Source organism: Labrus mixtus, chromosome 3 (assembly GCF_963584025.1).
Source record: "Labrus mixtus chromosome 3, fLabMix1.1, whole genome shotgun sequence".
Taxonomy (NCBI): domain Eukaryota; kingdom Metazoa; phylum Chordata; class Actinopteri; order Labriformes; family Labridae; genus Labrus; species Labrus mixtus.
In genome coordinates, this window is record NC_083614.1 from 19,642,694 (window position 1) to 19,670,356 (window position 27,663).

A 27,663-nucleotide genomic window follows, 5' to 3' on the forward strand; every position below is an offset into this window, starting at 1 on the left:
TGCCTTTAACATCCCCCATCTTTGATGGAAACCTTATTTCTCTCTGCATGTTAAAGGGGACATACTGTGAAAAACTCACTTTTACAGTGTTTTTTGAACATTATTTTGGGTAACCTGAGTGTCTACTGACCCACAAAATGTGAAATAAACCCATCCAGTCCTTTGTTTGTGGTTTGCATAAGTCTTACAACACAGAGACTGTTTCAAATTTGCTCAGCTTGTAACATCACAAGTGGGATTCTGGTAAAAAAAAATTACCCTCCCCTAATATCGCCACCAATGGACTCCACCCCAGCCTAGAACAAAACTTTTGCACAGGTCTGCCATTTTTATTCTCGCTACAGAGGAGTGATGTCTACCATGAAAACTCAGGGGGGCTCATTGCATTTAAAGAGAGACACACCAAAACGGAGCGTTCTGAGAGAGCTGTTTTCTACAGGGTCACAAACCTCCTCTGGTGCTTGATTCATGTTATATTTTGACCAAAACACAGCATAGATGTTTCATTTAGACCACAGGGGACTGTTTGAAAAGGAAAAAATGGGCTATAATATGTCCTCTTTAAATAACCACAACCTGAAGAATAGCCACATATCTCTATCCAAAATGTAACACTATATTTCATTTCATTTTCATTTTACCTTTATTTATTCTCGAGAAATCATTGAGGGCAAGCCCTGATTTACAATGATGTCGAGAGTACAATTAAAATGAATAAGAGACAAAAAACAACAAAGACAAAATACATAGATTTTAAGACCAGATATTGAACCCAGCTATTAGCCTAATGCTTTCTGTAATATAATTACATAATGTAATTTCTGTTTTATCAATACATTTTAAGGTTATCAATTTAACGTGAATGAATGTGGATATTCTTGTATTACATGACATTTAGGACCTTATAGACCAATACCTTAGACTTGATACCACAACTTATTTTATGGCAAAAAGTTCCCCCCTTCAGAAAGTTATTCCTACAATAAATTAAATATGAAAAAAAGAAAAATGGGGCATATAAAAAATCTCTCCATTTAATTGACCAGGTCAAACTTGTTCAGAAAAAGAGGAATTACCTGGTCGAATTACTATTCGACATGGGAGTACATAATCTATAGATTTTTTTCAATTTTGGGTGTAAATCGTGTTTTGTTATATTGTTTTAATACTGTTTGTATTTAAAGTAAAAAATAAAAAGTTGGTAAGAAGAAAAGCAAAATAACCCTTTTGCTGGTCCTGAGTTGTGTTGACAATAAGTATAGAGCAGGAGAGATACCGTATCCTCCCCCCACCCCACCCCACCCCACCCCACCCACTACCAGTGACCCCTAGGCCCCCTGGGCTGTAGACTGTGACCGCGCGCGACGCCTGAAGCTCATTTCCTGATTGGATGAGTTTGACGCCGCGTGCGGACAGACAGCCAGCTGAAAGAGGTCGCGTGTCTGCTGCCTGTCAACCTCTTGATAACTACATACTCAGTTCACATTTGTATCCACGCGTAAAAATCAATCATGGAATTATTGAATCGATACCTGGACAGGAGTAACTCAGTTAGGTAAGTGTTGACTTTAAAAAGTTGTGAAGGAACTTAATTTTTTATGACTTCATTCGATAATCTATTTTTCACATATATTTCCTTACCAAAATATGTACTGTGTTTGTCGCTTAGTTATGATATTACGACACCAAAACTACTGTAAAACGTGCTTTGAAAGCCTTAAAATGTTTGTCTCATGTACAGCCTGAGTCGTTTTACTATCTTAAACTTTCGCACCGGTGTTTCTAACGCAAGTTTCACCTGAAGTAGGCTAGTTGTAAAATATGTAGTTAAACTGACACTAAAGGTATAAGTGAGGAACGGTACATTTGTGTTTTGTCAGTGTGAGGCAAAAAAGGAACTGTTGGCAAAACATTGAAAGTAACCACGTTGAGCTAACCCTGGACTTAAACCCTGCAGCAGCATGAATGCAGCCAGTGTACTCAGTACAGGGAGTTCTTCCTGTGAAAGATGACAAATCTGGTGTACTGAAAAAAACTCACAAGTAAGCTTAGATGGCTCAAGTTGATGATCGTGACATTTTTTCTTTCACTTCTGCTTTTTGTCCTGGACATGATAATATGACCTCTTCATACAAGGGGTACCCTCAAAAATCAAGGTTAACTTAGTTTAAAAGTTCTGTCTCCCTGCTCTGGTGTGATATTACATTCTGTTGTTACTTGTGTTTCAGCTCCGTCTTGACCCAAGAGGTTATCAGGGAGGAGACCCTGAGGGATGACCTGAAGTATTACTTCATGAGCCCGTGTGAGAAGTACCGGGCCCGACGACATTTACCCTGGAAACTGGGGGTGCAGATACTTAAAATCATCATGATCACTACACAAGTATGTACCGTGGGATTATTGTAGATTAGGAAAGACCTGGAAAGGACGATCCACCCAGAATGTTTCCTGCTGAAGGTGTTATTTGTCCAAGACAGGAAGCCAGTAAATGTGAATTTGTGTGGACATTTGTGTTCATATGTTTTGACAACTTCAAGTCTCAAATGAGGAGGGGAGTGTCTGTTTATTTCAAGTAAAAGATGATGAAATAAGTGCACCACACACACACATCTGAACCCTGCTCTCCTTCCTACAAGCTGCTTTTAATGCTGGCGATAAAGGAATTTGCCGTTTTTCTTTATGTTACACTAGGAATAATAGATATCAGTTTTGTCAGTAGAAGAAAAAGTAATGCATAAACAAAACAGAAAAATCTTTTTATAGCAACAAAAGCTGTTGATAATAGAGTCGATGTGATGACCTCTGACTGATTTTTAGAAAATACTTATAACTTAAGACAATTAATAAAAACAAAAAAACAATGCTAAAATATTATTACCCTTGATCTTGTATTTCTACTTGTGTTCTGAAGTCATAAACAAGAATAAAAGTAGTAGGTGACCTTCACCTTTGATTACCACACTAAGCATGCAGTTTTTCCTTTTTTGTTTCCTTGATAGCTCATCCTGTTCGGCCTCAACAACCAGCTGGTGGTGTCCTATAAGGAGGAGAACATGATGACGCTGAAAAACCTTTTCCTGAAGGACTACAGTGGAGTGGATGAGGATGACTACTGTGTCGCCGTCTACACGCAGCATGGCGTCTATGAAAGTCTGTTTTATGCCCTGGATCAGGCAAGTTTTACTACTTACATTCCAACGCTTTAAACAATGTAAAATGAAACAGACCTTGTGTTGTTAAAACAGGAAAATAAAAGTTTTATTCTTAGGCTTTTTATGCCTTTATTGGAAAGACAGGACAGTGGATAGAGTCAGAAATCAGGGAGAGAGAGTGGGGAATGAAATGCGGGAGAGAAGCCACAGGTTGGATTTGTATCCAGGCCTCCCACTTTTGAGAACTTTGTCCTCTGTACATGGGACATGCACACTAACCACTAGGCTACCAGCGCCCCAAGGTTTGTTTAATAGCATTTTTTATGTAACACCACATCCCCAAATGTTATAAAAGCCAGGTCAAGAATCTGAACTGGGATGCCGTGTTACATAGAAAATACTCCCACTGACGTATCTGGTTATCCTGTGAGGCACTCTACTAAATTAATATAAATTATGTTACTTTATTTTTACCTGGCTTACAGTGACCGTGTGTTTTATCAGAGTCTTCTTATATTCATAGTACAGCCAGTTGGGCCGCCTTTCTGTGGGTCCCATTAGTTACGCTGAGGATGATGACGGCAAGCTGCTTCCTCTCATCATCTGTAAGGAGTACTACAAGAGAGGCACTGTGGAGCCCTCAGATGAGGCCTTTGACATAGACGCTCAGCTAGAAACAGGTAAGAGGGGACTTGTAAAATATCATCTGATAAGTGAAATCTGACTTCATTTTTCAGACGAATACACCTCACAATCGAACTTAATAATTGATTTGTTGTTCATATGATATATTTTGTTTTACACTTATTATGTCACACCACATGATGGTGAATTACCAACTCAGTAACTTGTTGGTCTTAAGCACTATAACACCTTACCATGTTTTTTTTTTACTCTCTCTTAGTTTGTATGTCACATGATCCAAAGACTGCGAACCAATGGAAAACCCAGAATTCATCCTTCTTTGATCTAGACTTTTACAGGTATTCATCTATCTATTCGTATTCAATCAATGCTCTGTATATTACTAAAGAATCATTTACATATTTACTTTTAATCATAACGTACACTTTAAATACTCCAATGTATTTTCAGGCTTGTTGACATGAAAATGACCTTCCAGCTGAAAGGAATCAACCTTCAGACAGTGCGATCCCGCGAGTTACCTGACTGCTACTTCTTCTACATCACGGTACGGTTTAGCTGTTTTTTGGCTTCATTATTGAAATGACTTAATGTAAGTAAGTTCACACTCTGATCTTTGATATGTTGAGCGTACAGGCTGCCGATTTTCTTTTCAAACAAAATGTACATTATAATACAGTTTAAACAAACTTCTCACTACACATTTGATGATGAAGGAACTATGTTTCTCATCTTCATACTGATGTATACCCCTGATCTTGTATTTTAGATAACATTTGACAACCAGTGTCACAGTGGAAAAGTGAAAATCTTCCTTGACATAGACGCTCAAAGCAGTGCCTGTCAAGGCTGGAAAATATCTGGGACAGGTAAGGTGTTATTTATCATGGTCGGGTAACAAACATAAAGAGAAAAACAGGTTATGTTACAGATTTTACAGCACAGACGGAGGTTATATTTGCACACTAATTTGATAAACGATTCTTTTTTTTTTTTTTTAAAGAACAGACTTTATTCTCTCATTTTGGTTTATAAATATGAGAGAAGATAAAATGTTTTAAACTAAACAACATTACTTAAATTGGCAACAACAATACAAATACAAGTTATTGCAGTCAACTTGAATATTATATTGTGATGTTACACGTTCTTATTTTCTAATGTCAAAGTTTATAAATGTTTATATTTTCATTTGACATGTGCTGAATTACCAGAAAGCACCTAGAAGTTCTTCTAGAAGGGAAACAGATGTGTTTAGTGACTGTACATTTGAAAAATGTTCACATTACAGTATTTGAAAGACTGCTTGTAGATACTTCAATGCAATCATGTTCACCTTTTCCAAACTTTGCATCGGTATTTCCAAAAATGTGAAATTTAAAAAGTTGTTATTTTGCCCATAATGCAAGTGCCTCTTACTGTTGACCGTTGGTAAGGCGTTTTCCAGTAAACCCTTAGTTATCAGTCGTCTGTGTGTGAGTTACGTAAGAGATAAACCTTTATACGTACAAACACACACACACACACACACACACACACATATACACATATTCCCTTTTGCCTGTTTAAACTGCAACTTTATTGGTTTTTCACACAAACTCATATAAAACTTGTCTGTGTTTCAGCTCAGAAAAACACTCACTATCTCCTGGTATTTGACGGCTTTGTCATTCTTATTTGCCTGACATCAGCTGTGCTGTGCACCCGTTCCATCATTCTGGCTGTCAGGTTACTCCAGGTCAGCTGTTCGGTCTCTGATCACATTGTTTAATATCAAACATGAAGTATTCCTTTTTTTTCTCTCAGGATCTCACTCTGTATTTTTTTTTCCCTTACATTTTTTTGTTTTTGGGTAAATACGTGTTGTTTACTTTCCAGTTTGTTGGAACCTTTTGTTTCATCTCTTTTTTTTTTGCCAGTTATATTTTCTTAAGCTAAGTGTTATATGAAGCACAAAATATTCAAATTCACTCCATAATGCTATTTAAAGTATGCCACATGTACAGATACAGTATACTGTCTGTCTAGAGTTAACATTTTCATCATAGTGGGTCTGACTTTTATTCATGCATTTATCTTTAATTAGAGACTTAATTTGTGTTTGTTTGTTTATTTACAGAGGTTTTCCAGATTCCTTCATGAGAACTACAATCGTAAAGTGTGTGAGGATGACCAGAGCGAGTTTCTGAATGGCTGGTATGTTCTGGTTATCGTCAGCGACCTCTTGGCAACAGTTGGATCCATACTTAAGATGGAAATAAAAGCGAAGGTATAACTACTCAGACACTTTAGTCTTTGAGACAAAGTAACTGCACAGACTTAGATAAGTGTATTTCATATGTCAAAATAAATGTAAGAGGAGAGACATAGTCATAATGCTGTTTAAGTTAAGTAACATACAGTGATGAGTTATCTTCAAATCAGCTTTAGCAAAGTGGAGATAACAGCATGGCATCGCCTTTGATTTTACATCAAGTTATTTATTAAACAATACAAATAAAATCACAGGAACATGTACTTTGGAGTAAAACAACTCAATGTAGACAGTGTAGAGACCTGTCTATGCATACACTTAATGGTCTTTTAATGTTCTCAGTACTCAGTTAGAAGTGGTGTTAAAAACCTTTGAACAAAATGTCACAATATGTCACCCTAGTTAAATATTAAAGGGATGTTTCTCTCTTGCAGTTTCACTTTGTACCCAAAGCAGTAATAAAACAGCCCGCACAGATCATGTCACAGCTACCACCTACAACTTAAATATAAATAACTACAGTTGTGTAGATTTAGCTGAACCTAAAATGTAACTCCTACTGACTCTGTGGTAACCTAACTGGTTAACCAGAGTGTGTGTGTAACTGGTTAACCAGAGTGTGTGTGTGTGTGTAACTGGTTTACCAGGGAGTGTGTGTCACGTTCACAAACACAAAATATTGGCTTATCCTACTGAATATCTCTGAAGCCTGATTTCCTTAGAAGATTGAAGGGGATATTTCTCAGTGCTCTCCTGGTTGTTTTTGTATCTCACAGAGTCTGACCAGTTATGACGTGTGCAGTATCTTCCTGGGAACGTCTACTTTAATGGTGTGGGTCGGCGTGATCAGGTACCTCGGATACTTCCAGAAATACAACGTGAGTCTTTGACCCTTTTTCTCTCTTTGTGGATCACTTTTGTCTAAACTAAAAGATGTGGCAGCTAGTTTCAAATGTAAAAATGTATGATGTGTTGTTGTGGAATAAGTAAAAACCCTGAATAAGCAAAATGAACAACACAAAGAAGTCTGAGAAGAGTTGATGTATTACAAATAATTCACTGTTATAGAGTTTCTGTTCACAGCTTTTAAAATCAAATGTCTGTTTTAGGTGTTAATTTTGACCATGAAAGCAGCCTTTCCCAAAGTGCTTCGTTTCTGCTGCTGTGCTGGCATGATCTACCTCGGCTACACCTTCTGTGGCTGGATCGTACTGGGGCCATACCATGAAAAGGTAACTCTGACAACTGGTTTGAGGAAAACACAGGTTATATGCAGATTTCAGAAGTGGTTTTGTGATGCTTTGCTTTTGTTCATCTGAATCCCTGCTCTCGTAGTTATTTGCAGGGATGTGATGGAAATAAGAGGAACTAACGGTGCTTTTTACTGACTTGGCTTTTGGAAATCCGGCAGAAATGCTGAGGCAAGAAAAATAAAGTTGCATCAGGGAGGTACAAGACTTACTGTATGTATGTTCACATCTTTAAAATTAGCTGTAACAGCATTTTTTAACGAGGACAGGCAAAACAAAAAACAGATGAGTGTCAATGAATGCTGAAGTCAGTTTTTAATTTGTGTTTTTATTCTGAGAAATATTGAGTTCATAAATGCTATGTATAAAGTATATTTTGAATTTAAATAGCTTTTAATACACTATTAAAAAAACAAATACAGGTTGGCTTAAAATTGATTTAAGTACAGTAGAAATTATCAAAGGTCAACCATGGTTAGTTTGTGTTTTATTTAAAAAGCAGTTTACTTATTAAGAAAATCTCTTTCAACATTATCTCCCACACGCTGATGAAACATAAAAAAGGTCTTTGACAACCACTAGGTGTCAGTGTGTGTCTGGTTATTGAAACTTCCAGCTTAAATTGGTGGAGCCTCAAGTCCATGTAGCCAAACCTTCAGCATGTTTAAACTGCAACTTCATTCGTTTTTACGTGGGATTTAGAAAATAATTGTAGACAAATGGGGATGTCAAAGAAACAAATGTCCCCAAGCAGGACTTAAATTGGGAGTGAAATATTAACATAATCAGTATCTTCAGTATCTACAAATAATTTGATTTTTATAGGCAATTTGAGCATTACAGTTTTATTAGTTTTTCCAAATAATGAAACATTTAACATATTAACCTACAAGTACAAGAACCAAAACCACTACAATAAGTTAATTAAATTAATAATTTCAATAACAAAATGAAAAAAAAAAACATTTCCATAACATATTGGTTTCATCAATGTACCAGTGGCCATTCACATTTTTTAAATTAGTCTTGATCCGACTGGAATTATCCTTTGCCATGATTCAGACCTGAGGGTTTCCAGTTCATGAGAGAAAATCCTTTAGACAGTAAGTCTAAGCTCTCAACAGGAAGATAGTCCAAAGCCCTATTTGCACACAGGATTAGTATTACCTGTGGACCTCTAATAATTTGTAATAAATGCGGAGGTTGTCTGTGATCTTAATCCCGTGCGAATCTGCCATGTCCTTAATTTGTAAAGTAAAAATTCCACCGCAAATGACCTACCATATTTCACCAAACACAGAGGATATGTGATAATATTAGTCCCGTGCAAATCAGCATCTCTGTGATTTGGGGTAGTTTTTTTAAGGTTTTTTGCGTTCTCGCTCCTTTTTCCTGCCCTTTTCCGGTCAAGAATTATGCAGGCTGCGTTGGCAAAATGAAAGTTTTGACAGCATTTTGGGTGCAAATTCAGGAGGCTCATCTAGCTACACAGCATGGAGACCCATTCACAGAAAGAGCAAGCTCAAATCCATCAGAAGAGCGAAATCTGGAAAGATGATTAGATGGATTACATGCATGGAACATTTTTCTATATTTTACGTATAGGTTCTGCAGAGCCTTGTGTTATACGAGTAGCGTATGTCTGTGAATGGCTCAGTGCGAGTGAGGACAAAACGAGGGGAGTGTGTGTTCGGCAGGTGTGTGCGAAGGGCAAGTTACTGATGCCAGGGACCTGAGCAGAATCAGCGCAGAGAAACTAGTCAGCATCTGAAGTGCATGCACAGTTTGAGCTCTGTGTGCGTAATAAACGACCCGACACCTCAAGTAACAAGCCGGACTCTCCGTGTCTGTTACAACTTGCTGCACCCCAGTTAAAGTGACGGGGGTTAGTCCCGAAGTTGAGGGCTACAACTTAGGCCGTGGAGCATACCAATAAGTCTCCCCTGTGCGCTCCGACCACAGTCGGAACGCCGAAGCAGGAAAGGTTAACACTTGACATCATATCCGGGGGATAATGTCAGTAAATTCGAGATAAAACACAGACTTATCCCTGCTTATCCCGTGCAAATGCGCCGCACGAAACACAGACGTGGTGGGGTCCCCAGGTAATACTAGTCCCGTGCGAAAATAGGGCTCGAGTGGTTTTCAGATCTCCAGAAATGACTGTTCAGTACCCTTCAGCACATCACTTATCCTCTCATGAGGAAGTACATAAAAGTTCTCTTTGTACCACATAGTGAGAGTAGGGGGATTCTCTTGGATCCACTCCAACAGAATACATTTCCTTGCTAGAATCAGTAGTTTATCCAGCAGAAAGTGAAAGTTGTTAGAAAGCAGACCAAGAAAGAAGAGTGGAGGATCCTTTTTTTTACTTTAGTTTTTAAAATGCCACTGAGCTCTTTGGTTATACAGGGCCTAAACCCTGATATGTATTTACTCAGCCAGAAAAGGTGACTATACATGTAGTCCCACTTCTCAGTTTCACACAATTCATTAGCCACTGATAAAGTGATGTATCTGCAGGAAACTGGAAAAATGTTCCTCAGATATGTAATACTGAAGCTGAAGTTGACAAAAAGACCTGAGAATACCATCTTTTAACAAATCTCCAATAACCCTAAAGCCTTTGGATTTCCATAAATAAAAAACTGATCTTCAACCAGCCAGGATGAAGCCAGCATTCCCACAGATAGGTGTTAGCACAGAGACCAAATCCTTCTTCCAAATAACCGAGTGAAATCCCTACAGACCCTGATGGAACTCTAAATTATCAGTTTAGCGTGACCTGTTTATTTGCAAACAGCAGTGGACTCGGGGCAACCCAGTCTGGTGCCAGGCTGTTTGTGATGACACTAGCTGTTGGTGAATGATTGATGGTTTGTATGAGGAACAAACCCCCTCCCCCCCATCCATCCAAATTTTCTCACATTCTCTGCCTTCAGATTGATTGGCATACTGAATTACATTCAGAAGTCGACTGTTAAAAGTTGACGTGATTCTGAATACATCCTGTAACTGCGGTTGTAAGCAATAAAGAAAAAAAAAGGACACTACATGTTTAAACTTCCTCCGAAAACTCAACGACACACATTTCACCAACACGCATGGGACACTTGGACAGGGAGAGACCCTAGCTTGGTCAGCAAGTGTCATCAGGAAACATGTGTGTATTTAGCTTGACAAATTATTTACGGAAGTCCAAGGATGCAGGGGGCGTCTTAGGAGAGCCAGATGGGAGATAGACTGGTTAACCTGCCCCGCGGCATGTCTCACTGAGCTACTAAAAAGTGTTGATAAAGTTAAATTGAAAAGGAGGAAGTACTGTAAATAAGTTGTGGGCTGAGTTTAGGTTCATTTTTTAGGTCAGTTTACGTGAAGATGTTCACAATTTATAGACCATAGCTCATTAGGCTTGTAGGGAGAGTTGCAATTTATTATGATGCGTTTTCTTAATGTTTTTAATCTGTATAAACAGGATAGATTGTGAAATACACATTTTAATTTCACAAGTTTCATTTATTTGTCTTCAGGCGTCTGCAGTGGTTTTCTACTGGAAGAACGAGTTTCAGTTCCCTGTTTTTTCAACACAACAGTCAACTGATACTCTGTCATATTAACATTTCAGTGGCTTGAGGTGTCTCCTGTAGTGTGCCTTCAGCCCTCTTAGGCTCCTCTGTGTATTTACTGTAGGAATAAACAGAGGATGTTCTGGGACTCGGCATCCCACACGTCCTCAAGTGTTATGCCCTGGAATCCATACCGTCACAGTGGGATGTTGTGTTTAGATATTATCACACTCTGCTGGTACTCTTTCATAATGTCTGTCCCTTTCAGCCATCATTCTCTCTGTTTGTCTTTCTACCTTTATCACTTCATCCTTATCAACTATCATGTTTCTGCACCTTCTTTTACTTATTTTGAACCTTATCTCTGCAGGGATTTCTGTTTGTTCCTCTGCTGTTTAAAATTAAGAAATTATGTTAAATATACGGTCATGGTGTGCCTGTTTTCAGCGGAAAGAGGTAATGTAGTTTTCAACTTGGCACACATGTATTTTTCATTATATCTGAAACAACTCACTTTTTGGTTTTAAGCTTCAATTCCTTTTTTTTTAGTTCCCCACCTTTTTGGCTTGCTACCAGCTTAGCTGGCTTTTTGATTTCATAATTCAAAGATCAGCAAGCCAAAATGTAAATTATTCATTTTGAACTTTTAGTTATACGAATATCGTAAATCTCACGAAACAAGCTTGTTTGAAACATTTGTAATTTTTGAAAGTTATTTTGGGGGCATTTTTGCCTCCATTTGAATAGGACAGCTGAAGAGAGACAGGAAACGCTGTGAGGAGAGAGTAAGCGATGATATGCAGCAAAGCAAACTCCCAGCCGCTGCAACGAGGACCATAGCCTCTGCACATGGGGGCACACAACATAACCACTAGGCTATCCGCACGCAAACATTTTTCAGCCCTTTTAAAGATGAAAACATTGTGACTTGAAATAACTTGATTATTAAACTAACTCTACAAGACCCTCTTAAATTGATACTAGCTACTTCTTTAAAAAAAATGTCCTGTCATTATCAAGAAAAAATAATCAGATAAAATCAGAAACAAAGATTGATTGTTTAATGGAAATCTCTCTTTTTTTGTTGCTTTACAGATATCTCAAAACGCCTCAGATTTGATCATGGTCCATGTGTTCACTTTAAAATCTAATCTGATATTCTTTCCTCCTTTTGCTCTAGTTTGAAAGCCTGAGTCGTGTAGCAGAGTGTCTGTTCTCCCTCCTGAACGGTGACGACATGTTCACCACCTTTGCCCAGCTGAAGGACAAGAAAACTTTAGTGTGGCTCTTCAGCCGGGCCTACCTCTACTCCTTCATCTCGCTCTTCATCTACATGGTTCTGTCGCTGTTCATCGCCCTCATCACTGATTCATACGAGACTATAAAGGTACATTTAGAACGTCTCATGTTACCCAATAAAAGGGAATCAGTAAGAGAACAAACAAAACGTCAATGACAGATACAGCGCTCAAATTGCTCTTTGAGATGTGAAATATTAAATAATGAATTGATCAACTTTATAGGAAGAATGTGCGACATTTTACAAATAAATACAGCAGAAATCAAGTTTATCCTCTGTAAATGTCTCTGAGTCACGACTGTCTACACTAAGTGAGAAGTGTGAGTCCCACCAGGTTTCATGCTGGTGCTTACGGGCGACATTTAATGGATCAAAAAAGTCACACATTCTTCCTTTAAGCAAAACTCGCTTGTTTAAGCAAGGCAGGCGTGAGAATCTTTTTATTCTCATACTTATGTATAAAGTGAATATTTGAGACTGCTGGTTAAAACAATCATTGGAACTCTGGAGGAACTTACAGGATTTCTTCTTCTCTTTTAATTACCTAAATAATGGAAAACATTGAGAAGTTGTAAGGTCGATTTATTTACAGTCAGTGTTACTTTTTTTTCAACCCTAATATAATTTAGTTGCAATTAGATTATGCAAATGATTTAGAAAAAATACCAAGCTAACTTAAAGACTCTTGTCTTATCCCTCTTGTGTGACACGTGTTTGGCACAAAAGCACTTTGACACCTTCTCTTTAGGTTATTTTTGGTGCTTTGCTTTTCTCCATGATATTTTTGTTTTTGTTTCATTGTTTTTTTGTTTTTTTTTTACAAACAGAGATATCAAAAGGAAGGATTCCCATTGACAGACCTTCAGAAATTCCTCAGAGAGCAGAAAGATTTTCCTGTTTCAGAGGAGAGCAGTCAGACAGACGCCAAACTCCGATACCCGGTGCTGTGCTGCTGCCAGAGGTAAGATCACTGTTTACAGTCATGCTATCATAATTTAATTATGTTTAACTTCTGTTCACACACCCTGCTGCACACACACTCACACCTGGAAGATGCTCTGTACAAACACGACTTCTAATCTCTGAAATATGAGCGATGTTATGGTGTAAAAGCCTTCTGAAGGGCACTTTATAGTTTACCACTAACAGCCTGCTCTGTAACTATTCGTCTTGGCTTGTTCTTGTCAGAAAATATTAAGGCTGATCTAACACTACATACTATGAACTTTTAATGTTTTGTTTGTATCAGTTCAACAGCTGGGAAGAAGGGTTTGTTACCTCACAACAAGAACATCTCATTGTTTCAACAGTTATTCAAGCTCTTTTTTTACAGAAATTCCTTAGAAGTTATCCTCTTAATATTAATAAAAATCAGTGTGGGCAAGATTTTGCTTTATTTGTTAATAATTGCCTCTCTAGAAGGTGGTAGCAGGTGCTCCAGGCAAATAAGATCTTTAGGTCTAGTAGTTGGATGCCTACTTGTCAAAAAGATAAGACACATAAAAATTAAGCAAACCAGAGCTTTGTGTTGTGAAAATAAGGCTGTATACTTAACTGACTATCATACAAGCAGCACTACTTCTTTGGCCAATATGTACTCATAAGAAGCAGTAGAAAACCAGAAGCAAATAAATATCAGGTTATGTTTTATGTTTAGAAACATATCCAGCTAGTCAGCCTTGCCTACTGTATCAAATAATTCAAAGGGCTGGTGAAGTTACAACCCCTGCTGATTTAAAAACATCTAACTTCAGGCTAACCTTATCTGACTAATGTATGCTACTGTGTTGGTGAAATGCCACATAGCAGACATGAGATTATTCTGGGAATATTTTCCAAATTCTGCATCTATTACTAACGGAGAAATATATTTACAATATGACCAAATCAGCTTGGCATAGCTTGAACAAAATGAGCAGTAACCAGCAATCTTTCTGATAAAGCCTTGAGTTTGAGCAAACCAGGTTATTGCTTTGAATGTTTCCAAAGCAACAGAAATGAATGGTCCCTCACAGTAGTCAAATTGGAGTTCACTTTATCTCAGGTAGATAGTTGTATACTACTGTAAGCAGGATGTTTTCTATACTGCACAGCTGATATCTCACAATATTACATTACTTTGTCCCCATATCAGTGTGCCTGCCTGTCAGTCTTTATTCAACTCAATAACCAGAAACATTACACATACTATATAATTACAAAAAAGGAAACTCAGTTTGCCTAAATGATACTAAGTTGCTTCAGCAAGACGTATTGCTCTATATCTCTCTGTTTTCTGCTCATTCCTTTTCTATGAGCCAATCTCTATCATCAGCAGACTGCAGCGGAGTTTCCTCCACACTGTGGTTTGGCTCAGGCTTACGTGGTCTGAGAGCAATGAAATTAGTGGTGAGAGCTATGCAGACACACCCAGTGATGGGCTGATTACAGAGAAGCTCAGGCTGTACACTGGGAAGAACCCCCCCCCCCCCCCCTCCTTCTTCCACCCCCAGCCATCACTCCCTCTCTGCTGTGTTGCTTCCCAAATAAAGCCCATGGTCAACTTTAAGACTTGAGCCAGAAAAGGTTTGTTGAAGCACAGCCGTGAGATAGGAGGAGTTATTTGTTTGTAGCATTATAAACTCCAGCTTTTAATATGGAGTTCACTGTCTTTTTAGGAAGTCTTTGTCCTCTCTTCCTTAATCACTTTCTCACCCTCCTTTTTGTTATCACATGACATTTCTGACAATTGTTTCCTACTGTGTAAAAGTAATCAGCATTTTATTTCACCACATACATTTTGAAATTAGTGTCGACGTTATGCACAACTTGGTGTCATTGCTTCCTCTTTTAGTGTCTGTCTTACTCTGGCTTTTATTTCTGCATTTAGAGGTTTTACCATTCCAGATAAATTCAGAGCTTTTCAATACCCAATACCACTTTCATTGATATTTTACATTTGTTATGTATATAGAGTCTGGGGAGTACGTTCATTTTCAACCCTGTAAATCCAGATATTTATCAAAATTCTTATTACAATAACAAGATCACTTGGATTGATCATTCAGGGTAAGGAAGGAAGAGCAAAATATAGTCAGCATAGAGAGCTATTTTATGCACGGTGGCCCTAGATTTTTCTTTTATTAAATTGTTTTCTTTTCCAGTTTGGGATCAATTGGGTGTTTTTAAGGAAAGGCTTAACTGTAAACAAACTCTAGTAGGGCTTTCACACTTGCAGAAAACTCCTGATATTAGCCGGAGTAGCTGTATGTGAACATGAAATGCTGAACTTTTGCACTCATAAAAATATCTAGATAATTTCAGGAGGACTGCTCCGGATATTCTCATGACCTGGCTGTTCACATATGCTCCTCACAGTGGGAGACTATCCCTGTCAGACAGGAGGGGGGGGGGGCAGTGGGTCTCCTGAGATAAGATGTGACGCTATACGATGCTATAATGACAATATTTACCTTTTATACCAAAACTACTTGTAGTTCAACAGAATCACATTATCAACAAAAGAGCAGAGAATAACATACTGGCGAACAGAAAACGTAATGCAGCTGTTTAATTCCATGTACGGTGATCGTAGTGGTTGCATGCATACGCTCTATGCACCGTGTAGCAGTCACAGTATATAAACATCACTCCCCCCTCCCATTTGCTAGAGGTGAATTCTCTGGATAATATCCTGCTGCGATCTCACATCAGCTCACTCGCACTTGCTGCGGAAAAAATGGCAGGAGAAACTCCGGGTGAAGTCCGAGCAAAAAATGTGGCTGTTGGGTTCACACATACAGCTCCTCCTGGAAATATCAGGAGTCTTGCAGAGAGCCTGTAAAAAATAAAAAAAATAATAAAGTCATGTACCCTTGTGAGAAAGATATGTTAGTGTACATATTAGGGGTTGTAAGGATTTCTTTGCTCTTTTTTTTTCTTACATTGTGTTAATAGTTTTTCCTTTCAGGGCTTTCCCCTCCTTATTGATTCACCAGATGTTATCACTCTGCTGTCTTCTACTCGTGCTCTAAAGCCGTTATCTACCACCATGCCATCCAGTCTCCCTGATGTCTTTAAGGAAGTGTCGTCTCAGTTACAGAGCCATTATGTAATAGGGCAACATAATACTGGTATGGCAGCTGATTATGCATCTTCTCTGTTGAGTTGTGTGTAGAATTGCCAATGCCCTTTTAGAGTGAGCTAACGTTTTTATCATTAGGACACTGTAATTGTAGCCATTTCCAGCCTCTGGGCTGACCAAATTTCATCTTGACAAATGTCTTAATCTCACTGTGCTCACAAAAATTAGATCAGCCAACATGTTATTGAGTTACTGGATCAAATTTCATCTTCATATAATCTGCCTCTTCCTGCTTGTATTGCAGTGAGTTAACGTTTTAATGTTTAAAATCAAGTAAGTTAGGAAATGAATCACCCTTACAGCATACGTGAAGCCAACATAGTAATCAGTAGCAGTAATATCTTATGTCTCATAAGACTCGGAAGAGACATTTCAATGGTGAGGCTATGACAGCCAAGACTTAAATCTCTCTGCTGCGTTTCATGTGTGTTATAATTACACAGCATAATAAAACAGTTAAGCCTCGGAGTGGATATTATTGGGAAAAACATTTGGCAGATGGAGTGTCGAGCTTTGCATAGAACAAATAAACTAAACGTATAACTAAAAGTCTGAACATTCAATCAATCAATCAATTTTTATTTGTATAGCGTCAACTCATAACAAGTGTTATCTCGAGACACTTTACAAGAAGCAGGTAAAATACCTTACTCTTTGTCTGTTATTCAATGTGGTTTTGCTTTACAAGAAAATTATTTGACACCACTTCCCTGCTCTTTGTGAAATACATTCACATCCTCAAACGACTACAGCAGATTGTGGAACAGAGAGTCTGAGACAACCACAATGTATATTTTATGTAAAAGGAACATAATTAGCTGTTTTCTCTTGAAAGCAAACCTGAGAAAGTGTTCAAGAGGAGCAGTGACCAGGCTATCATTTCCTAAGGCCATGTTTGGAGAATCTATTATTACAACTGCACAATCAGAGATTCAGACCAAACACTTCATGCAGGTGGAAATGCAGAAAATAAAGAAACATGTTTTTACTGATTTGTTAAGTTGGAATCAATTATACATGTCATTATTACATGTAGGGGATTGTCTTCAGAACTGAAATAAATATATTTGCCAGAGTTCAGAACAAAACTCACAAGAAGCCGTTAGTGTTGACAAATATACGTTTTTGTGTTGTCTTGACGTTTAATTTGCACAACTCCAAAGAAACTGCTCAGAAATATTACGGGAAAGAGGAGCGGTCAAGTGAAAAACATCAGTTCTTATTTTTTTATTACAAGTTGGATACGAACCCGGGCTTCCTGCCTCTGTACATGGGGCACGTGAATCAACTACCAGGCCACCGGCACGTTCTAAACAATATTAACATTATCAACACATCTGTCACATCTGCATGTATATTCAAACCATGTTAAATCATTGTACACATATTTGCCGACAAGTACTCGTTGGTGACACAAGTAGAAAGTATGTCTATCTTGTGCTGATAATGAAATATTAAATGTCTGATGCTCTTTTTTACATGTTGTTGCAGAGTTCCTGAAAATGATGATGTCATACTGATCAGCTGACAGGTTTCTCATCTCCAGATGAGACAACTCAGGGAGGAGGAGGGGGATGCTGGGAACAGGACTTCACATGTCTGATTCAGAGTTACCATTACAGGTGATTCTGTCAAGTGCAATATCGACACCGAACAAGTTCCCTCTCTTGAACATGAAACCGGACCTCAAGCTTGAGAGTTGGAAAAGGAAACAAAAATGTTTTATACCAGTTTGAAGAAAAGTTCAGGGTACTGTGAGAATTTTCCTTTCCTTTCTAAGGTCTGAACATGTATTCAGTGGCCAAAGATATGAAATCCGTGTTTCCTGCATTTGGCTTTGATGCAAAAGCTTTCTGCAGTAGTAGATGTAATTTATTTGTCAAGTGTTCTTCTTGTAAAAACTTCAGTAAAACAAATATTTTCATTATGTGTTCTGTCTTTATGCACAATCCTTTGTTCTTTCAAAACTTTTGTAAAAAAAAAAAAAAAATAGACTATAAGAAAAGTGTTTCCCTAATGGATTATTTACATTTTTACTAATGTTGGTGACATTTGAATGCAGCAGATTTTGTTCTGTGCTTATTAAACAACTAACCTGCTCTTAAGGCTTCCATTAATTGTGTAACACATTCACAGCTTGAGATCGAGTATGAGGGCAGATTTAAAATATGACACCAGAGCTAGAGTATGACTCAGTTTTATCATTAAATCTACAAGCAAGTTGAAGCATGATCTCTAACTTAGAGTTTGACTACTGAGCTCTTAATGTGATTTAGAAAAGGACGTATGTCTTATTCAAATAACAAATTGAAGATATTAATGGAGGTGTTATCGAAAGGGTTGTCACTGTTATTCTGTACCCTTCATTTGGATCTCACTCAAACCATCTCCAGACCAGTCAGTGTTGGGATTTGCCGTAATGCCTGAGGCACTCTAGTTTATGACACCTATTTAAACAAAACACGTCATTAAGTGATACCCATGCAGTATTTTTCCTTTGTGATCATGTGTTCTTCATACTAGTTTTTTTTGGATGATTTCTAAAGTGATATAGGCATTCAAGTCTGAGGTGAGACAAGCAAAATTAAAGCCTTTTCTCAAACAAGAACAATAGTGTCGATGTGGCTTTGAAATATTATAGATTGTCCACTAATTGACAGATTAAAGGTTTGACCCCCAGCTCCTGTGGCCCATTTTGTAGTGGTCATTCATTGGGCAGGATAAGAGATAGAACCTTAATTCAGCTGCCAGTGTGTTGAGTCAATGCTAGAAGAGGTACTTAGAGTATATTTCAGCTGAGTAAAAGTTCTGACACAGCAACAAAATGTGCTGCTTTACAATTCTGCCTGAAGTAAAAAAATAAAACAGACAAATAACAAAAAACTTGAATTTAATATTAAGAGTGAAGGCCATTTGGACAGACGTGATACATTTGCTGTAGACATGAGCTCAGTTTTATATAGAGTTTGTAAGTAGGTAGTGGAATCTGAGGAGCTCAGAGGTTATCATCATCATTATTATTATTATTATTATTATTATTATTATTATTATTATTATTGTCATTGTAATATTATTAAAGAAAACAAACATAAAACCCCAAGCGAAAAATCGTCCTCGCATTTTTAAGGGCATTTCCCTGTTTTTTATAGGCCTATATATTAAACTTATAGGGCCTATAAATTCATTGGTAAAATTAACTCAACAATTTATTGGAATACAAAACGTGAGAAGGTGTATACTTTGATATGCCCAACATTTGGCAACCCACGTGTTATACCTATAGCTAAATGTGTTTTAAATATTTCAAAAATGATTTCACTTTTAAAATGTTCTGAATATTGTAAAGATAAATGCCAGCTTTCGAGGAAAAGGAAGGTAGGCTACAAAATCCCTCTGAACTGTAGGACTAGTTGAATTAAAGTAGACCTGTAACGTCGAATCTGGAGCAGTCAATAATTACAGAAAAATAATCAAGTTAAGTCCAATAGCTAAAGAGAATCACACACAAGTTATAGATTAATTGGCTAAATGCGTGTCCTTTTCCCACTTCATTTCAATAATCTGTGTATTATTGGGACCGTGCAGTGGTAAACCGGAGGAATTCACGTTGGAGGACGGGTGGCACGCCCTCTACGTCACCGAGCTCGAGCCTCAAAGTGAAGACGTCCAACTTTTCTTCCTTCACTTTTGTCCTCGCGCTTGCTGCTCTCACCTCCCGTCAGTCAGTCAGGCTGCTGCTCAATGCTGGAGGGAAACATGCTCAGAAACTCACGGAATATTTCAACATTCAATATTTTTGGTCTAGCCTACTGACGCAACAAGACCAGCCCTTCGCCACAGGTAGACTCACCTGGCTCATTGTTCTTATGTATCTGTCTTCTTCCTGTATTTTAATATAGGCTTATATTGGCAAAAATGAGTATAGGCTACTTTCATTTAGTTGTACTTGTATTTTATTTTCTGCACGAGGTTTTTTCACTGCGTCTGAGGGAATTCTGTTTATCTTCTTCGCTGTTGTCGGACAGGTTAACTCTTTGCGAAAATGTATTGTTTCTGAAGTCACATAGGAAGTCGTAGGCTACTTTAGGCTCGAAATCTTGTCTTGCGGCATATTTGTAATGTTTACCCAAAAGAATGTTTGAACAGGTAGAAAACTCAGGTAGTAACTTTACATATGTTAGTTACTTGAGGGTGTGTTGTTTTGGCTTTAATTACATTGTAGCTATAGTAACTATCTTGTTCAGCTTTAGTTGTCTGGGGAGTTCTGTTCAGTTTTATTCAAAGCAGCTTTTTTACCTTTTGCATGTGCACTTGTCCTTTTCCACTCAACAGTGATGGAATGTATGAAAGTATTAGTATTCTGCTGAAGTTAAATATTCAGAGCACTGGTAATTTAGTATTTTCTTTTCATGCCCAATTCTTCTTTTTCTACTCTACAGTTTATTGGGATACTAACTTTACTACATTTATCTGTCTGCTTTAGGTATTGGTGTACATACATAGGACAAGCTTATAAAGTATGATCATTACTTCAATCGGTGAATAAAAGTATAGCCTACTGCCAACTTTTGCTGCTTTGCTAAAGTGCTCATGATGGATAGGCCGGATCTTTGTAATATAGCAATAAGTAAGGTCTTTTCACATGCTCTTTTGTAACATAACAATGAGTAAGTTCTTTTACCTGCTTTTTGTAGAGTGTCTCGAGATAACTCTTGTTGTGAGCTGACGCTATACAAATAAAAATTGATTGATTGATTGATTGACTGCTGAAACAATGATCACTCAGTTACCTGATTGTTTTAGTTGATAGTGATGCAAAAACATTTTTTATTTAATTGTATAGTTCTAGCTTATCAAATGTAAGGATTTAATTATTTTCCTTTTGAATACTGTGATAATAATATATTTGGTAATTAAAGTTGTGTTTAGATATTAACCTAAGTAATTGATTACGTCCTATAGTGTGTAAGTCAATAATTCTCATAGCTTTCTGAAAATTGGCGGAAACTATCCACTTTTCTGACAAAGCAAATGATTGTAATTTTGACTTTTTATTATCCTCACCATCCCAATTATATCTTTATTAAATGTGATTTTTTTCCCTTCTACATAAGTTTAATTGTACATTTGCAAATACAGTAGGGTTTATGAGGCATTCTTCAAACCAAAGTCTCCAACTAATAACTATTTTTTAAGAATCAATCTGCAGTTTATTGGAGAAACTTTTGAGGAAGGTATTGTGCTCTTTTAAAAATGTTAATGTTTCACAAATTGCATTGCCCAGAAACCAGTAGGACAATGGTCTGAATCCCATATATACTCAATGAACCATCATCAAGGACAAAGGACAAAATACTCAAACAAACTGAAGAATATTTTCACATTTACTCAGCAATTAACTTTCTGTTGATCCCCTGACCACTTGTTTACCAGATAATTTACTAATTAAATCTGGCTAAAGTATTGATAAATGTTTTCAAACCTTATTCTTTTCTCTTAATTTCACAGACTCAACCTGAAAATGGCTCCTCAGAACCAGACCTGTCACTATAACGAGTCCATGCTCTTCTTCTACAACAACAGCGGTGCAGACGATAAATGGTACAGTTCCCAGCTCATTCTGGTGCAGGTGGTGGGCTCGCTCTTCTGCTGCTTCATCTTGGTCTCCAACGCCATGGTCATAGCCGCTGTCATCACCAATAAGAGGTTTCACTACCCTTTCTACTATCTCCTCGCCAACCTTGCAGCCTCGGACTTCTTGGCGGGGATTGCGTATGTGTACCTCATGTTTAACACGGGCGAGTTGTCACGAAAACTTACAGTTAAAGAATACTTCATCCGTCAGGGTCTTCTAGACATCAGTCTCTCTGCCTCACTGGCAAACCTGCTAGTGATCGCTCTTGAACGCTACATTTCCGTCATGCACTGGAACGTCCACAGCAACCTGACGAAGAGGAGGGTGACCTTGCTGATAGTGCTGGTGTGGGCCATCTCCATCTTTATGGGGGCTGTGCCAAGTTTGGGCTGGAACTGTATCTGCAACCTCAGCGACTGCTCCCAGCTGGCGCCCATCTTCAGCCGGAGCTACCTGGTCTTCTGGTCTGTGTCTAACCTCGTGGTGTTCCTGGTGATGGTGGTCATCTACATGAGGATCTATGCCTATGTCAAGAAGAAGACGGCCATGCTCTCGTCTCACACCACCGGCTCCATCAACCGCAAAAGGACGCCCATCAAGCTCATCAAGACGGTCATGGTTGTGCTCGGTAGGTGCTGATCATTAAAATGTCTGTGCAGTCTCATTGATATAACAGTGAGCCACAACATTTCCTGCAGATGTCAGCTGTAAACGTTGTGGTGCACAGCTGTGTATAATCGTCAGGGTTTTAAAAGGTCACAAAGTCCAGGCTATTCACTGAGTCTCCGCTGATCATACTGGATTGTAACTAATGTTTTCCTGATAAGAGAGAAAACCTTGAGCAGAATAACACAAGCACTTGTGCTTTCAGGAAGCAGTTTGAGTGCTTCTCAGTGATTTGAGTGAGCCTTAAATGAAACCAAAGGAAGAGTCATTCAAATGTTTTATTTTCTTCTCTCTATCTCTTATTTTGTTGCTTCAAAGTCTACATGTTCTGAGTTTGTTCACTGCTCAGTGGCTTAGCGTATTTACTCATTATTCCTCTTAAAACAATTTTATGTTTCCCTGGATAGAGACATTAATCAGCCTATATGATTTTAAAATACTGTCATTTCCAATTTAAAGGTAAATCTGTAGGTGTATCTTCTGCCCAACCAACAGTTTCACCTAAAATATTACGCTAACAGTATTTTAAACAGGAAAACGAGGCAAATTGAGGAGCCCAAACTGAAGCAATTTATGTATTTTCTGTGACAAACCCTCTGAAATAGAAGATGGCTAATAGTTTCACCACTGCACATCTTCTTTTCCAAATTAGGAGCACATAAAATGTTAGATCTTTTCTTTTGTAATTGTATCCAGGATGAGGCAGTCAGATATCCTTGTCTGGCTCTTTGTGAAGTTGTTACAACAGGATAATACTTTGAAAAGAGTAAAAGGACTTAAGCCCTTCCCTCCCAGTGCTTTCCTGAAGAACTGAACAATAGTACATCGCTACTAGGTCTTCTATTAACCACAAAAAAGGGTGTTTTTTTTTTTTTTTTTACACATTCTCATGCAACTAGAACACAACACATAAACAAAGTTGCCATACCCTAAATCACAGAAACTCTGCTAAGACTGACGCAGGTCAGATGAGTTCATCTCAGCAACGAATGCACTAAAGTTTTTTCCCACTTTATATCATCATAGATAAGAACTAGCATGACATAGTTGCAATGACTTGACCAGGAGTCTTTCATTGTGCTTTGTCTCTTTGGGTACTTAGTTTTCCCGGACGGATGGCACGGGACAGTACAGTATAGTAACTTTCTGAAGGAGCTGTCTGCCTCACTACTCACTTTATTCCAGACTGCTATGTAATTATCTCTCCCTGCAAGGACACACTGCTCCACAGCCTGTGTGGCGTAACGTCCACACACCACAGCACACAAACTAGCCTTCAATGAACATCCCCTCCTCCAAACTGATCCAAAAAAAGGAAAGAGCAGGACAAACCTATACTTGACAACTTTTACAATTGCTTTCAAATGCTCTGCTGAATTCCCCTGAGCCTGTGGTGTGTTTGTACAGAAGTGTCATTGTTGGTGCAAATGTTAAAAAGTATCAGTTGGTGAGAAGAAGATGGTAGTATCTGGGAGACAAAAGAAGAGTAATGACTCTCAATCAGATCCAGGACCATAGGATATAGAACAGAAAGCCTTCTGCCTAGGCAGGAATCTCAACTGGACAGACCAGTTTGAAGGCACATAATCAACACATGCTTTGTTACTACCTGAGTAAAATTAATGAGTGCATACGCTTTAGATAAAGATAAAGGATGACATTGTAACTGGTGTCTGCCTGTGCAGGCAAACAAACACTGAAAATAAAAGCAAATTCATACGCATTTAGTTCTTGTGTAAATGTACACTTAATCTATTAGTTTGTTACTTTGTCTTCCAAAATATTATTCATAGTCTGAGTCCGAGAGTTAGTGTGAAGTAAGAAACTACTCCATGCAGATCAGACTTTGCGTTCACTATTATTTTAACCACCACTGCAAGCACGAGTGTATTTATACTGTACTTCAATATTCTAAACACTGGAGAGGGAAAACTATTGTTTAAATGTGCTTTAATTTGAACATGTAGTTCATTAGTGGTAAAAACAAAAGACACAAGGAAGAAGAATGAGTATAAAACAGAAATAAGTTCAAACTTTCTGACTTTCAGGCAGTTAAAGAACAAATGTGGTTCATACTTCCACCAGTTCTTTTTTATCTGCGTGCACATGTGTCTGAGAGACAAAGAAGGCAAGAGAGCTGTTTAGAGCAATACTTGTTTTTGTTCTGCAGATGCACTGAAGCCGTCGACTGGCTGGTGGTGTCAACATCACTGTTGGTAGACAAGTTGCTGCTTGTTGCTTCCTTTCAGCTCCAGAAATCTCTTTAGTAGCTCTGTTTTGTGCCCAAACATGTCTGAAATGGATGGCTAATAATTGGCTTCTTTGGTAGCTCTGTGACTTATCATATTATTGACTAAACTGATGGCATTCGATAATTCTACAATTCATTTAGCACATGCTTTTGTCCAAAGCAATATACAACAGTATATCCAATCAGAGAAAGGTGCTGACAGGCAGTGCACGGTGACAAAGCACAGTTTTTTTTCTTCTTATAATTAAAGTTATTATATCATCAACATCAACAACATCGGCAGCAGTTCAAAGTTCGAAGTTATAACTCTACTAAAATGCTCCCATACTTTCCGTATTTTGGAATTTTGGAATTTGATACCACTATATACATTCTGATGCAAGTAAGTTTTGTTTTTTTTATTCATTTGCTTTTTTTAGGCTCTTTTAGGTTGTAGGAGATGCAAGTAAGTCTGCGGTAAATGAAAAGGTTTCTAACATAATTTGGTCGCTCAATTTAAATTCATATTTAAATAAATTAAATGTATTCAGCAACAATTTTGCTAATGGATAGTTTTTCTTGGACTGCATAGGGTGCAGTGGTTACTGGCTGCTGACTCTAAAATGCCTGTACTGTATGTGAGTGTAAGTGTAAATGTTTGTCTCTATGCGTTAGCCCCGTCAGTGAGTATTGATCAGTCCGTGGTGTACCACGCCTCTCACTCATTCACAGCTGGAATCAACTCCAGCACCCCTTAGCTTCCTTAAAAATCACATTTTCTTCTTTACAGTATGCCTACAGTCTGTTGTCAAAATTTGGACTTTACCTTAAAGTAACAAAAATACACATTTGTACATTTGTTACATAAACACATATGAACTATGAATTATAGTTAATCATTTTTGTAAAGCTAAATTAAAATGCAAAATTTAAAGGATACCTCTTTGCTTTCTTGCCGACTCTTAGATGAGTTCTTCTAAATTACAAATTGAGCTCTGAAACAGGGTGACCCCTGCACAAGCAAAGATCTAAGAATGAAGTGTTTCAAAACCTTACTGATTTCCGCTTTTCCCTGAAGGTGCCTTTGTGATCTGCTGGACTCCTGGCCTGGTGGTTTTGCTGATGGACGGCCTTGACTGTAGGAGCTGTAAAGTCATGAAATTAAAACGCTGGCTCCTGCTCCTAGCTGTAGCTAACTCCGTCATGAACCCCTGCATCTACTCCTACAAGGACGACGAAATGTGGACCACCTTCAAAAACCTTTTACGCTGCATTGGGAACGGCACGCGGCGCCAGCGGTCAACAAAGGCCAATGCCAGACCTCTCAGCTCTGTACAGGACACGGGCAACAGCCAGCCTCCGTCAGAAGAGACAAAAAATGAAGAACAGGACATACTAAAGACCTGAAGATGTTTTCATTTTTTTTAAAGAATGAAGCAGAACTCCAGTCCTGTTTCGACTGGACGTAGATTAAAAAGACACTGACTGGAGTTGACTTGGAAGAGGAACTGCACCTCCTTTACTCCAGTTGGTGTCAGGGGATAGTTGTTCAGTTTTAAAGTACTTCTCACTCCTCTCACTGCAGGCCAGCTGCTCCAGTATGTAGCTCGAGTGGTGTTGAGATGTAAGAAGAAACCATGATGAACTGCTAGTATCCCAAATAGATTCAAAGATGAGGTTTTTCATATACCACAGGATTTTACAGGTTTTAGACACATCATTCCCACTTCAGACTGTTATGGAAAATTCCAGTTTTGTTTTATCCTGCTGTTCAGTACCTGGATAATAATGCACTCTTTATGCTGTGGAAAGAGTCAAGAGGGACATGCGGCGTGGACATTTTTTATTTTTTACAGGCAAAAAGGGTAGAAATCATGCAGAGTTCATCACTTGTGCGATTTTTTTGGTTATAACACTGTACATGTGATTGATTTTTCCCGCAGATAAACTTCTTGTGTAGCTTTTTAGGAAGGAATCCTGTAAGAAATAGAAATGTAACTTCTTTATAGTCAGGTACTATAAAACTCAAGATTTACTTGGGTAGCAAACCGTTTTTAAATCACCTTTTTTTTTAAACAAAACAATCAGAAATACTGCAAACTAGTGTTCTATATAACTTATTGACATTCTGTCATATGATTTCAAGAAGAGTTGAAGTAATGTTAACTATTTGACAGCTAGCATGCTCAGGCTGATCTAATTGTTAGGGCCAATATTTGCTATGTTAATTTCAGCTTGGAAAATCACTCCCTGCTTTTCTTTTGTAAAGCAGCTTTGCCTCAGGGGAAACAGATAACAGAGTCCCTTCTTGTCTCACCTTTTGAATTCTATCCCTTCCGTTTAACAAACAGATAACTCCCTCCTGGAGCAGCCTGTGAGGGAAAACTTGTTCTCCTTGTAGCATTGAAACACATCCGCTTCAACTTTCTAATAGATGACTCTTGTTGCTCTGGAGAAACTCTCCTAACAGTGCGGGGGTTGTAAAATGATGTTGCGACACACTGGATTCCTGCTGGAGGTTCAGCCCACACCAATCACCTGCAGGACCCGAAGAGGATATGACTGAATAGACTGCAACTACACACACACACACACACACACACAAACCAACACTCCTCGCCTCCACCAGACTGCTCTGAAAAACTCAGTTGCTAAATCATTGACAGGGTTCAAATGACTCATCTTTAACTTGCTGTACAGTATTTATTGCTCCTGCTGTAAGGGACATAACGTCATTAAAGCTGTTTTTTTTTTTTGTTTAGACCTTGGTAGTGTGGCGATAAGATTGCTGAGACTTTTTAAACTGTTGTACATTTTATATTTAAAAAAATTAACAACATTA

General features: G+C 38.1%; 2 protein-coding genes across 2 annotated transcripts; both read left to right on the forward strand.

Annotated features, from left to right (window-relative positions):
- Positions 1 to 1,377: 1,377 nt before the first annotated feature.
- mcoln2 (mucolipin TRP cation channel 2) lies at positions 1,378 to 18,390 on the forward strand. Its single transcript, XM_061033634.1, has 14 exons — positions 1,378 to 1,555; positions 2,229 to 2,382; positions 3,000 to 3,173; positions 3,676 to 3,832; positions 4,057 to 4,135; positions 4,248 to 4,344; positions 4,567 to 4,666; positions 5,423 to 5,535; positions 5,917 to 6,066; positions 6,828 to 6,929; positions 7,161 to 7,283; positions 12,048 to 12,254; positions 12,995 to 13,128; positions 17,782 to 18,390. The coding sequence occupies exons 1-14, from the start codon at positions 1,512 to 1,514 to the stop codon at positions 17,816 to 17,818; spliced, it is 1,671 nt and encodes a 556-aa protein (XP_060889617.1). The 5' UTR covers positions 1,378 to 1,511; the 3' UTR covers positions 17,819 to 18,390.
- A 1,506-nt stretch (positions 18,391 to 19,896) lies between these two features.
- Positions 19,897 to 27,660, forward strand: lpar3 (lysophosphatidic acid receptor 3). The gene is made up of 3 exons (XM_061033636.1): positions 19,897 to 20,130; positions 21,799 to 22,553; positions 25,900 to 27,660. The coding sequence occupies exons 2-3, from the start codon at positions 21,812 to 21,814 to the stop codon at positions 26,226 to 26,228; spliced, it is 1,071 nt and encodes a 356-aa protein (XP_060889619.1). The 5' UTR covers positions 19,897 to 20,130; positions 21,799 to 21,811; the 3' UTR covers positions 26,229 to 27,660.
- The last annotated feature ends 3 nt before the right edge of the window (positions 27,661 to 27,663 follow it).